Raw genomic sequence first — 14,679 nt, forward strand, 5'->3', positions numbered from 1 at the left:
GGGCTGGCTGGCCAGCAAGCCTCAGGGATCCCATCTCTGTGCCCCCATCTCTGGGATTACAATCATATTTAGTTACTCTTTTTAAGTGGGTTCTGAGGGTCAAATACAACCTTCTTATGCTTGTGGAGCAAATATTTTACCATCTGAGCTGTCTCTTCAACCTCATCTTATTTTGATATATGAAATTCAATTTTATTTATTTATTTATTTATTTTGGTTTTTCGAGACAGGGTTTCTCTGTGGTTTTGGAGCCTGTCCTGGAACTAGCTCTTGTAGACCAGGCTGGTCTTGAACTCACAGAGATCCACCTGCCTCTGCCTCCCGAGAGCTGGGATTAAAGGCGTGTGCCACCACCGCCCGGCTGAAATTCAATTTTAAACACTTAGTCTTTCTATTACAGAATAAAAGTTATATTATACTGCCTTTTAAATGTTGCACAAAGATTTCAGTAGACATTAGACAAATGCAATGATCTTTTCCTTTAAAACAAAGTACTAGGCAGGACTCACTCTGTTTCTGCTGTGTCTCCCTTGCCTCTTACAGTTTACATGCACTCACATGGTAATGTCTGGTGGGCCCAGGTCGAACTCTGTGTAATTGTCCCTTAAAAGACTATGGACAGAGTAAGACCCTTAATGCATTTTCCATAATGGTCAACCAGGGAGGAAAGGTGAGAACAGGGTAGCCAGTGCTAACTCTACCATCTCAACCCCCATATCTCATCTCAGTTTTAACTTCCCAACTAAAAAGTACAGGAATATTTTTAACCACTCTATCTTGGCACTCCTATATCAGGAAATTGGGACTTAACTAAGTTTTCTAAACTAATGTTCTGACATCTCCCAAGACATCTCCCAAAGGATCTAACTACAATATCACACAAAACTTTTAGAGCAAAAGAATTAGTCTTCAGATAACTTATATTTCAATCTATACAATTTTACTGCCTTGGACTCCTGTCTTTCTCGTGTCTCCATTAAGGGTGATGAGGTAGCAGAAACCACACATTAAATACTGAGAAGACTTAGGCCCAGCTGAGTTGTAGCCAGGGTGGGACGTGGCTGAGCATGCATCATGCTCCGGGTTCGATCCTCAGTATCCCCTTGTGAGTACTGAAACAGAACAACTAAGGGTCTCCCCTTGTGAGAGTATGTCAGAGCTTTATTGGCTGTCGTTAAGACTTTGATTTTGGACCACACAGTGACAGATCGTTACTGTTTGATTAGTATAAAGAATTCAGATAATATAATGTTGCTTATAAGACTTTAGAATGCATGATTTCTAAATACTGAGGATTGTTTATGACTTACTACTCAGGATACAAAACAAATAGTCCCGCCCCCACCAGGCGGCTCTGGGGCTTGCACTGAGCCTTACATGGGCAGGTTAGTGCTCTACCACTGAGTTACAGCCCCACCTGAAACAAACAGCCGGTTACCTCATTACCATGACTTATGGAAGAAAAGTCGCACCATTCACTGCAGCAATGAAAACTATAAACTCCCAGGAATACTGCTCAAGAAATGTAGCAGGTCTTTTTTTTTAAAAATATTTATTTATTATTATGTTTACAATATTCTGTCTGTGTGTATGTCTGCAGGCCAGAAGAGGACATCAGACGTCATTACAGATGGTTGTGAGCCACCATGTGGTTGCCGAGAATTGAACTCAGGACCTTTGGAAGAGCAGGCAATGCTCTTAACCACTGAGCCATCTCTCCAGCCCCCAAAGAGACGTTTCTGTAAATGGCTAGTCATTTAGAGAAACAGAAGGAAATACTATCTGATCCTTAGATACACATAAAAATAAACTCTAGATGGATTAGACAGTGAACTTTATGCATTTGGTTTATGTGCACTTGCGTGTATGTGTGCAGAGGCCAGAGGTCAAGTTGAGTGTCTATTAGTCTCCGCCTAATTTTTTGAAACACCATTAAGCTAGGCTGGCGAGTGAATCCTCAGAATCTTCCTGCCTCTATTGCAGAGCTCTCAGACTACAAGTGCGTCCTGCGTCTGGCTTCTTCACAAGCTGGGGTCCAGACTTGGATCCTTCACTCACTAAGCCACCTCCTGGGCTCTGGTATAAATTTCTGAACACTGTAGATAGGTGTGATGCCTCATGTCTGTATTCCTAGCATTCAGGAGGCTGAGGCAGGAGGACTGCTGTAAGTTCAAAGCCAACCTAGGTTACAGAGGTCTTGTCTCAGTTTGCCTCACTGCATTCATTAACACCTGACGCACAGTTATCCTTTAGTATTTTTCTCAGGACCATAAGGTGAGTTCAATGAGAGCAAAGGCTGTTTTATTTTTTTTTCTGGTTTTTCTTTTTTCTTTTCTTTTTCATTTCTTTTTTTTAAAGATTGATTTATTATGTATAGTGTTCTTTCTGCATGTATGCTTGCAAGCCAGAAGAGGGCACGAGATCTCATTACAGGTGCTTGTGAGCAGTCAGTGCTCTTAACCGCTGAGCCATCTCTCCAGCCCTTTTTCTGGTTTTTCAAGACAGTGCTTCTCCGTGTAGCCCTGGTTGTCCTAGAACTCATTCTGTAGACTAGGCTGGCCTTGATCTCAGAGATCCACCTGCCTCAGCTTCCCAAGTATTGGGATTAAAGGTGTGTGCCATCTCATCTGGCTCAAAAAAGATTTTAATTCTGTCATGTATCTAGTGTTTAGACCAGTCCCTGCTTAAAGCAGGTATTCACAGGGTTAGAAAGGTTAAAAACAGTTAAAAGTGTTTGTTCTGTAACCAGGACCCCCACCTGAGAAGCAGTTTGTGCCCTGAGCTGTCTCACTAGCTCTGTGTCTCCTTTTAAATACCTACGAACAAAGCCAGGCATCCCTGCAAATGTCCAGATCTGAGGGCACAGAGACAGAAGGATCTGGAGTCTTGCTGGCTTCTTTCTAGTCTAGCTAAATCCAGATTCAAGCTTCATGTTTAAGAAGAAACTTTGCTTCACCAGAGCAGTATTCATCTACCTAGAGATGGTTCATCCAGCAACAACATTTGCTGAGGACCTGAGTTCAATCCCTGGGACCCACATGGCGGAAGAAAGAAGTGACTTGCAAGTTGCACTCTGACTTTGCCATGTATAACTTTGTACACACACACATATGGCCAGTGAGATGACTCAGCAGGAAAAAGGGTGAAAGGGTTTACTGCCAAGCCTGATAACCTGAGTTTAATCCCAAAGCCCACATGATAGAAGAGACCTGAGTCCCAAACAATCTCCTCTGACCTCCATAGCATGCCATGGTGAACACGCGTACAAACAAATGTAGGCCTTCAGGAAACATGCCAATGGATTCACTTAGTGGATTACATGAAAAAAATCTGTATATTAAATTTTAAAAGGAGACACAGAGCTAGTGAGACAGCTCAGGGCACAAACATTTCTTCCCCGTCTGATGACCTGAGTTAAATTCCCAGGACCCAGATGTGGAAGGACTTGATCCCCTCAAGTTGTCTTCCGACATTCACATTCATGCCATGGCACAAGCATAAACACACACACACACACAATAAATATAATGTAAAAATAAATGAATAAAATAAAGATACAAAGCAGCATGCACAGTACAATTCCACTTTACAAACTCCTCAAGCAGCCAAGCCAACGCGAGCAGTTTCAAACTGTCAGTGGTTTGTTGGTACTTGTCCTATTTGGTTTTATAACTGTAAAGGTTCTGCAATAGAAAACCATTATTTTATAAGAAAAAAATATATACTTTTTAAAAAGTAAAACAATAACCTACCAGTCCATTGAGGTTCTTTATGTTGTTTCTTCCTAAGGACAAAATCCTCAAGTTTTCTGTTGTGGAAAAAAGGCATTTTGTTTGTGAGAAATATACATGCAACTGTCCTTAGTCTAGTAGAACAACGCCCTAAGAAATGGTACAGAATTAATACCTCTACACAGTGAGTTACAAAGGCTCTACTACCAAATAGGTAATGGAGCTGGCAAGATGGCTTAGTGGATGCTTGCTGCCAAGTTTGATGACTTGAGGTCACTGCTCAGGACCCACACTGGAGTGGACCCCACAAGCAGTTCCTCTCACCTCCATAGTTGTGCAGGTTACTTCAGTTACAGACAAAAAACCCAAAATAGCCTAAATTGTTAATGACTCAGCAGAAATGGGAACCAGGCGCCATCTTAGACACAAGTCTAGTAGTAGCTAACACATCCCCTGCACATTCAATGGAAGTGAAGAACAGGGGTGCAGAGTGGACTGGGATGGACACTAAGGCTAGGATATGAGACATCCCCCTAAAAGGCTCATGTGTTAAAGGCTTGGTTCCACATCAACAGTGTTCAGAGGTGGAACTTTGGGGAACTGACTGGGGCATGGTGGCTTTGATCTTATTAATAGATTAATTCAATGATCGACTCATAATACATGGCATTAACAGGAAGTGGCAGGAAATAGGAAGTGGGAACCAAGGGGAAGAAGCGGGCCAATGTGGGTATGCCCTGGGAAGATATGCCTTGTTCCTGGCCCCTTTCTCTTTCTCTTTTGGGAAGCATAACCAACTTTCCTCTGCAGTGACATCCTGCCTCGGTGTCCACCTTGCCTCAGGCCCAAAGCAACAATCTAGATGAGCCTGACTGAAATTCTGAACCCATTAGCCACAAAAATTCCTCCTTGCTATAGTTTCTCTTGGCATTCACCATGGGGTAAGGAGTCTGACCGATATGAAGATAGGAAAGCTTCCAGGCTGCAATGATTCCTCTTGAGAGCTCCAAAGAACACATGTTCCCAGCTATAGCCATTGCTAATCTTTACTCGGTTGCTTTGTTTTGTTTTTAGTGCTGGAGACTGAACCTAGGGCTTTATGTATGTCAGGCCAGCATTTCACCATTGAAGTTTATCACCAGACTCCTCCCATTTTGAAACAAGGGTTCATTCTGTAGCCCAGGCTGGCCTAGAATTCATTATGTAGCCTAGGCTGGCCTTGAACTTGTAGTAATCATTCTGCCTGAGCCTCCCAAGTACTAAGATTATACATTATGCACCACTATGCCTTCAGTCTTTCCCCCTTTAAAAAAGGTTCTATTCTTGGGAAAAGGTCCTGCAAAGGTTGCTCATGCTGTCCTCAAACTCAAAGCTCTTTCCACAGCTTCCCAAATAGCTCAAATTCTATTGCATACTACCACACATAGCTTTAGCCTTCATTGTAGATGTACCATATACAATTCTATACTTTATATATATTGACTCACTTGACCTTTAACTGTATTAGTAGGTGAATGTTATTAAAATCTAAGGTAAATTATTATAAACATTCTCAATTTATGATCATGATGGTGGAGTTCTGGGAAGTCCTAGAGAAGAGGGGCCATTTAAATGTGGCATTCTTAATCCTGACCTTAATTTCTTACAGGGTTTCTCTTGGGAGATGACGAGCCTGTACTCAATGAGAAGCACTGTCTAAGCAAATGCACAAAAAAGAATGGTACAAGCCGGGCGGTGGTGGCGCACGCCTTTAATCCCAGCACTCGGGAGGCAGAGGCAGGCGGATCGCTGTGAGTTCGAGGCCAGGCCAGCCTGGTCTACAAGAGCTAGTTCCAGGACAGGCTCCAAAACCACAGAGAAACCCTGTCTCGAAAAACCAAAAAAAAAAAAAAAAAAAAAAAAAGAATGGTACAGCCAGGCATGGTGGTGCACACTTTTAATCCCAGCACCCTGGAAGCAGAGGCAGGTGGATCTCTATGAGTTTGAGACCAGATGGGTCTACACAACGAATTCTAGGCTAGCCAGGGCTACATAGTTAGACCCTGTCTCAAACAATAAGAACAAACAAGCAAAAAATCAAACAAAGAAAACCAACCAACCAACAAAAGCATGGTATGTTTATGTCTGAGAATGACTAGGGCAGTACAGGATTTTGGATGACTCTGACCGCGAACATTAGGCATTAAATTTCTATTAGGCAAAGATGAATGATTAAAAGGTTTCTGATCTGGGAGAATGGTATTATCAGCACGAGAACTCTGGTGTCAGTGAGGACAGTTAAGAACAGATAGACAGAAAAGATCACTGTGGATGCTGTTACAAGAATCAAAGGCCTTTCGTAGGTCATGAAATCAGTGTAGTGTGTTATGGGCTGGGTGGGTATTTAAGTGCTAGCATGAAGACCTGAACCTGACTCCAAAAACCCATGAAGCACAGCTGGTGTGTTGTGCACTTGTAGCCCCAGGTCCAGTGAGGCGAAGACCGGCAGACCCCTGGGGCTGGCTGGCTAGCCTAGCCTACTTGGCCAGCCCCAGGCCAGTAAAAGGAAGATGGCTTTTGAAGAATGATATCCAATGTTGGCCTCTGACCAAAACATACATAGGTGTACAAACTCAGTGTGTTAGGACTGACATTAAAGAAAGACTCCACATTTTAAAATTCACACTAGAACTTCTACTACAGGGCATATGCTGTTTTCCAAACTATCCCAGTTTATGTGTGTACATTTGATTTGTATATTTATAGAAAAGAAAAATAAGTTCAAAGGTATTTTTCCCTGCAAGACTTAAGGGGGAGCTAATGAGGCTCTACAGAAGGGGTCTGCTCCTGGCAATGGGAAGCAGCAGTCATCTGAGAGGACCTTCACAGAAGACAGGAAACAGGGCTCAATGGTGGACTTGGAGCAGGGCTTGGTGGGGCAGGCAGTGCCACAGACTAAGTAATAGCTCCCCCAAAGATACCTACATGCTAATCCTTGGAGCCTGTGACTGTGCCTTTGTATGGAATAAAAATCCTTTGTAGAAGGGTCTAAAGATCTTGTGATAGAGCCAGCACCCAAAGGCAGAGATAGGCAGATCTCTGTGAGTTCAAGGCCAGTTTGATCTACATTCTGTCTAAGACAGGGATACATAGGAAAACTCTGTCTTGGAAAACAACAACAAATAAGGAAAAAGAAAGGAAGCAGGGTGGCGGCGCATACCTTCTATCCCAGCACTCGGGAGGCAGAGGAAGGTGGATCTCTGTGAGCTTGAGGCCAGCCTGGACTACAAGAGCTAGTTCCAGGACAGGCTCCAAAGCTACAGAGAAACCCTGTCTCAACTCACCCCCCACCCAAAAAAAAGAAAAAAAAAAAAAGAAAGGAAAGATCTTCAGACAGGGGATCATCCTTCCTATCTGGTGTGCCAAGTGTTCACATGTCCTGAAGGGAGAGAGGCAGGGACTTAGCACAGAAAGAACAGGAGCTACTTTGACCTCAAAAGCAGAAGTTGGCATCATGCAGTCAGAAGCCAATGGATGTGGCAGCCACCACAAAACGGAAGGAGCAGGAGAAAGAGTCTTCCGAAAAGACTCAGAGGGAGGCTTGATTTTTTGCTCATATTTGCAGCTTCTAAAACTGTAGAGAATACACTTCTGTCGTTGGAAACTAACTGAGAAGTAAGAAGCAGACGCAGGGAGGGCAGAGCATAGAGGGCATGGGACAGTGGGGACTTAAAATCTAAATACAGCAAGTTCAAAACATAGACAAGCCAAATCTGAACACTACCACAACAAAAGAGAACAGAAAATCTGGCTGTCCCAGTCACCTCAACTTCAACTCCATAAAAGTTTTAAAGGGACTTAAAAATATTCAGATCTCACGCTATCTCTCATTCTTTTAGGATAACCAAACTCAAGACATGGTTATATAGTCTCCGTCATCTGACACGTACTACAGCTAAAACAGGTGCCAGCAGCTGGAATGACACATGTCTCTGGAATGTTTGCTCCAGTAACTAGAAACCCAAGCACCATCTGTTCCTGGGGATCACTTACTTAAGCCGTTCAGGTTGGCAATTTTTTCAATGCAGTTTGTAGACAGGGAAAGCTTCCTTTAAGAAAACAAACAAAAACTTTAATTACTTTGAAAAACCTAAGTGCAATGTCAGAAATTATTTCTTAATAGTAATAGTCCATGGAAGATTTTTAATTCATGTTTCTTTTTATACTTAATACATTTTCCCCTTCACTCACAGAATTTATTCTTTCATTTTGAAATTTTACCCCCAAATGATTATAAAAGTTAATATACACTCATTATAGAGAATTAACAACAAACTTTTAAAGGGAAGTTTGGTGTTATCTATCAAATTTTTAGTACATGTAGTCTTTGATTGAATATTTCATAGTCTTCTGAGATATTACTTTTATTGCATTTTATGAATGAAATTGAAGTGCAAAGCTGTTAAGCGATTTTCCCACTATTACATAGTTACAAAATGGCAGGGCCAAAATTAAAACCCTAGAACATGTATCTTACCCTCATGATTTGAGTTGAAGAGGAATTATTCATTTTTAATCTGCTTGAAAAAGCAAAGGCAATTACTATATAAACACTTGGTAAGTAAAGGGCCAACTCTGCGTGCCTCCTATTCACCCGCCCACTCCTGAGCACTACCAACAGAAAAGGGATGCCTTTAAGTCGAAGGCTATGGCTGGGAAAGAATTCTTTAATTTCTCTTTAGGCAATCTGTCCCAAGATGCCTGCAAAAAATATGAACAGCCTGGCTCTTTCTAAGTGGTTTCTGAGGTGTTTATGTAGCTCAGAGGCCTCAAACATGTTGACTCAGATAGTTTTAGGATAAAACATATTTGATTACTTTGAAGTCATAGTTGAAGCAAAACAATTTTTGTTCTGTGCTTTCATCACATGGAACAAGTTTCACTCGGTAACTAAACATGTTTGCTTTTCCTTTTGATCCAAAGATATTAGTCTAATAGCTTTGCAGATATGTGTCCAAGAATGGTCCAGTTTGTTTACTGTAAATAAGACACTAAGGTTTCATTAGCAGACCTTCTGCCTCTGTGAAACTGGGATTGGGTTAATCTCCTACAGAAAGGGCAAGTAAAGGGGTCACAATTAGGTAAGTGCAGGGTGAAGGAACCCCAAGAACTATGGAGTATTTTCCAGTCCCGACAAGAGACAGGAAGTATGAAAACATGGATATGATGCATCAGAGTACAATTTCCAAGTTACCCACAGAACCCTGCTAAAAACTGTACAGAACGTTTAGAAAATAAGAATTAGTATCAACCTGATATTTAAAGTCCTGGGAAATAAGATTACAAAGTGAGTATAATTTGGTAACAATTTGAGCTTTTCGTTTGTTTTTATAAAATAGTATCTCATTATCTGACCCTGTGCTAATGATCCTCCTGCCTCAGCCTTCCGGAGGGTGAGGCTACAGGCATACGCCACCATGCCCAGCCTAACCAGGATTACTCTTAAAGTGCTAATACTAGTCCCACAATGTACTGCAATTTAGGTTGACGTTAATTTCTTTTTTCATATTCATTGTCTTTTCTAGGTACTTTGAATTGTATTAAGGTTCTTTTTTTCTTTAAGAGGCATGTCTTAGGTATCTAGTAAGAGACATGACTTTGATTTTGGTAGGTAACTTTACAAGACAATGCAGTAGACTGTTAAATTTTGTTTCATTATGTTACTGCTGTTTGGGGGCGGGACTCAAGGCCTCGCAGGTACAAGAGCTAGGCAAGTACTCTTCTAGTGGGTTTGATGACCCCCAAACTTTTTTTCTTTTTACCATTTGTGTATGCATTTGGTGTGCACATGTGTACACACAGGTAGAGGCCTAATGTTGAGGAATCATGCTTCTGAATCATTCTCCATCACTCTTCCACCTTATCCATTGAGGCAGGGTCTCTCAATCAAACTCAGAGCTCACTGAATTGAAAGCTTGCTCTGGGGATTCCTTGAGGTTGGAATTCGCCAGCACTGATGTGGGTTCTGGAGGTCTGAACTCCAGTTATCAATGCTTGGAAATGTAGGCTGATGTTAATTTAATCACTGACCCATCTCTCCAGTCTCCTTCCCCAGCCCTTTTTGTTTTTATTTTTTATTTTGAAAGACTTGATAAGTTTCCCAGATTAACTTTCAATATCATCCCCCTGCTTAGGAAGCAGACTGTACAACAAATCAATAAGTTACTGTTTTATTTAGCTTTTGCAAAAGGCTAGGTAACTTCTATCTACAAACACTGTATAAAAACTGTTTAAAATGTACTGTTTGGTATCACTCAATCAATAATCCCATAAACCAATAAATTTTCACATTTTGCTTTGTCAGGAAAAACTACAATAAACAATAACAATAAAAACCCCAGAAAGCAAACAAGTTTGTGTACAAAAAGGAAGGAAAACTTAGCAATACTAGGAGGATGAGAGGAGCCTTACTCGCAGTTGGCAAGTGTGGACAGAGACGCATCCATCTTCTCTATCGGGGGGATCTGGGCATACAGTTTTATCTCTCTGGCCTCAGACGGCTTCTGACCGGTCTTTTCTTCCTATGGAAAAAATTAATGTGGTGCAAAATCATCCTTGGTTATAACGTGGAACAAAAGAGGTCAGAATTTCACGAGGCCTTTTAGTGTTTGTCTTAGAACAATTATTATGCTTTATAACTCCGGTTATTATTCACCGCTCACTCACTGGCATTTGTACTTGTTGGCCTTAGTAACCATGTTCCTACACACCCAGGCCAGACAACTCTAAAGTCCTCACAAATGACAATAAGCAGAAAAGAACTCCCATTTGTAATATTTTAAATTCTTTAAGAGTCTCTTAAATAATAGCTGAGAAGTGGTGGTGCACGCCTTTAATCCCAACACGCAGGAGGCAGAGGCGGGAGGATATGCTGGCATCTTCATGTCTTCACCCTTCAACCCCAAGAGCTGGGCCCAGCAATCTGCATGGCTTCTGGGGATTTGAACTCAGGTCCCTGTGCTTGGGCAGCAAACACTTTACCAATCAAGTAATCTCCCCAGCTTTTCTGTGCTTATTTTCATTACATTTATAGGTTAGGTCATTGGAAACTGACACTTAGTAGGTCTTCAGTAAGTGTTGGGTTATTTGTGCCAACATGATGGCCCTAGAGGATTCATTACTGCAAAAGGCCCAGAAGGACAAATATTTCATGCTCTAACCCATGCACGGAGGCTCTAAGACTTGACCTTATCTTTTTGAAGTCAAGAGTAGAATAATGGCTATCAGAGGCTGGGAAGAACGGGATGAAGGAAAGACAAAATGAGTCAGATAGGAGGAGCAAGCTGGAGTGTTCTCTGGCATAGGAGAGTGGTTATGATAAATCTGTACATTTCAAATGAGATTGTGTTCAATCAGGGTGGTATGATTAGGTATATATTTCAAAAGAACTATAAAAGGAGATTCTATGAATGTTCTTACCACAAATAGGTAATAAAAATTTTGAGATCAGAGATATGATAATTACCTTGATATAATAATTATCTGCTTTAAATACGTATCAAAATGTCACACTGTACTCCATATATCTCTACAATTATATGCCAATTAAGACTTTTATATGTTAAAAAGAGAATGATGGGTTAAATTAATGAAAATATGTTTAGGGGGCTGGAGAGATGGCTCAGAGGTTAAGAGCAGTGTCTGATCTTCCAGAGGTCCTGAGTTCGAGACCCAGCAACCACATGGTGGCTAACACCATTTATGTGATCTGGTGCCCTCTTCTGACCTACAGGTGTACATGCAGACAGAACACTGTATACATAATAAATAGAATCTTTTTTAAAAAAAGAATATGTTTAATGTCTTCAAAGATCTTAATGACTGTTGGCCATAATGTAACTAGAAATAAAATCTATGAACCAAAACCAAGTGAAGTAAAAACAAAATAAAACCAAATACTAGCTATTATGAATAAAAGGCATTTTCCTAAAATGCAATTTAAGGAAGATTAAATCTGAGTCTAGTCTATATTCTTTAACAAATTTTGTGAAATATTTAACCCAGCAGAAATGTGTGTGTGTGTTATATGTGTGTGTTCGTGTGTGTTGGTATGCGTGTATGATAGTGCCTGTGAAGTCAGAGATTGATGCTGCTGTCCTCCTCAATTGCTCTCTTACTATATATCTACTTAGGTTTTTTTTTTTTTTTGGAGGCAGGATCTTCTTGAACTTTTGATCATCCTGCCTTCACCCGAGTGCTGAGACTATAGACATGTACCACGGTGCACCATTTAATGTGGTGCTGCCGATCAAATCTAAGGTTTCATAGACGAGTGGTATCCTACATTACCAGTTTAGTTTCATCCCCAGCATCTACCTTCATTTTTAAGACAGGTCTCCCACTGAACCTGGAGCTCACAGATGCAGCTAGATTGGAGGCAATCCCCAGGAATCTCCTGTCTCCATATCCTCAGCACTGGGATTTACAGGTGCTACTGCACCTGGTGTTGTTTGTGGGCCCCAGAGATCTGAACTCAGGTCCTCGTGCTTGTGTAGTGAGCACTTTACAACTGAGCAGCTCCCCAGCCCCAAGAAGGACTCTTTAAAAGGCAGTTAGAAGGAATAGAGAAACTTACAGGCACTAGAATAAAAATTCAAGTACCTCATTACTCTACTCACTTTTGTCTATTTTCTCAGATGCCCAGGCTACTGAAAGCCTTTTATTCAAAGTCTAGCTATAGAGCAGGAGAGACGCCTGGTTCAGGGGTGAGAACAGCGATTCATGAGTTAGGTGTGTGTGTCATGGTAGGGCACTTGCCTAGCATGTGTAAAGCCCTGGGCTCCGTCCACTCCCAGCACCACAATCCCCAGAGATCATTTGTCCAATTTTCCCCAGTGGTAATGTTCAGCAGAACTGTAACATATCACAACCAGGGTACTGCTATTTACAACACTTGTCACTTTATCCAGACTTCTCCAGTCTGCTGCGTGAGATGTGCGTGTGTGTGTGTGTGTGTGTGTGTGTGCGCGCGCGCGTGTGTGTGCATCTTTTATATGTTAACTCCTATACAATTTCATCACTTGTGTAGGCTCAGGCATCTATCACCACAGACAATCCCCAGATCAAAAGAATCTCTTGTGATGAATAGACGTAAATAACAGCTCAGATTTTCCCCTGTAGTTTCTTTTTTTTTTTTTTTTGGTTTTTTGAGACAGGGTTTCTCTGTGGCTTTGGAGCCTGTCCTGGCACTAGCTCTTGTAGACCAGGCTGGTCTCGAACTCACAGAGATCCGCCTGCCTCTGCCTCCCGAGTGCTGGGATTAAAGGCGTGCGCCACCACCGCCCGGCTTCCCCTGTAGTTTCTAAAAGGAGGAAAAACCCGTGTACTCACCCATCTGGACAGGGCTTCTTTAATTGTTGTTGCTTTTGCCTAAAAAAGAAGAAAACAAAAGGGAAAGGCTGTGATTTGTTGATTCACTTTTGCTGCAGTAATTCCCGGCCTCGGCTTCTACCATAAAGCATTCAATTCTTTCTCTGAAACTCTAAGATACAAGCACGATTGACCTCCCGAGAGCCAAATGATTTCTTTAAATACCTCTCAGAGAAAATACAGAAATTACTGTATGATGGCCAAACATTTCACTCCAACTTAGTTTATAAAGTGCTTTCAGTACTTAATATTAAAATAAATTTATTTCACTGAATCTATACCTTTTTATAAACATCTTCTTTGTTTTTTTGAGACATGGTTTCTCTGTATAGCCTTGGCTATCCTAGAACTCTGTAGACCAAGATGGCCTCAAACTCACAGAGATCCGCCTGCCTCTGCCTCCCGAGTGATGGGATTAAAGGTGAGAGCCGCCACCACCACCCAGCCTTTTTTTTATATCTTAACATTGAAAAATGAGTGTATATTCTAATTAGGAACAATTTACAGTTGCTGTGGCATGATAACTGTGGTAACATTTTAGAAAAGTATTAATTTTATTTAATATATATTCCTTTTTCATGTCTGCAAAGGATAACCTGACGAAAAACTATTATGTGTAAATATATGTAAAATGGTTGTCAGTAAAGAGCTCTGTTAAGTACAAGAGGGCTGGAGAGACTGCTCAGTGATCAGAGGACCTGAATTTGGTGCCCAGCATCCATATCCATGCAAAGCAGTTCACAACCATCTGTAACTCCAGCTCCAGGGGATCTGTATCCCTGACCACTTACACACACACACACACACACACACACACACTAAACATAATAAAAATTAAGTGCAATAACGTAGGATGTCCTTAGGCAAGTTTTATTTATTAAAATATAAAATAGCAATACAGTACAAAATAAAGATTCTAAGTGATAAAAGAGAATCTGGTATAATTTAATTCCAATTTGTTTTTCTTTCATAGTAGAACATAAAAGGTTTCATCTTACAAGAAAATAGCATCTTTGATTCAATTTCATATACTTACAGCTTTGAATGAACACAAAGGAAGATGTCCTTATGACTTACTATTGGGGCTCATTTTTTTAAGAGAAACAAACCATAAACAAGAGCAAAAAGAAAAAAAAACAGTTACGACTGTATCTAGAAAGTAGAATACTGTACTAATAACTCTTAGGAAAAAAGAAAATGCTGTGGCGCCCCTCCATGGTGAGCCCAGTGGACGGATGGGGAGGGCAAAATCTGATAGGAAGAAACTGCTATCTTCATGTGTATAGCCAGAAAATACAGAATAAGAAAGAAATGAGGTAAGCATTCGACCTACTTTAAAGATATCAGTGAAAACTCAAAAAAAGGCAGAAAAAACAAAAAAGAAGTCAAACCCAGAAAAGCCAGAAAAGGTTAATAACACTAAAAGGTGGTTCTTAAATATTTTGCAAGCTTGACTGGGCAAAAATGAAAGATATACAAATAAAAAAAGAAGTATTAATAACTACATACTACAGAGATTCTAAAATTAAAATATTTAGGA

General features: G+C 40.9%; 1 protein-coding gene across 4 annotated transcripts in view; it reads right to left on the reverse strand.

The window, feature by feature from the left end:
• The window catches only part of LOC121452182 (dynein light chain 1, axonemal), a 46,682-nt gene that overhangs the window by 10,865 nt on the left and 21,138 nt on the right, over positions 1-14,679 (reverse strand). For all 4 annotated transcript variants that reach the window (XM_041658045.1, XM_041658046.1, XM_041658047.1 and 1 more), the window contains 4 exons: positions 13,101-13,139; positions 10,182-10,291; positions 7,764-7,819; positions 3,753-3,808 (listed from right to left, as the gene is read on the reverse strand). In XM_041658045.1, coding sequence (XP_041513979.1) covers positions 3,753-3,808; positions 7,764-7,819; positions 10,182-10,291; positions 13,101-13,139 — 261 coding nt within the window. The remainder of the gene's footprint in view (positions 1-3,752; positions 3,809-7,763; positions 7,820-10,181; positions 10,292-13,100; positions 13,140-14,679) is intronic.

This window comes from Microtus oregoni, unplaced genomic scaffold (genome assembly GCF_018167655.1).
Source record: "Microtus oregoni isolate MIOR12 unplaced genomic scaffold, Mior012 000009F_ref0000495, whole genome shotgun sequence".
Lineage (NCBI taxonomy): Eukaryota > Metazoa > Chordata > Mammalia > Rodentia > Cricetidae > Microtus > Microtus oregoni.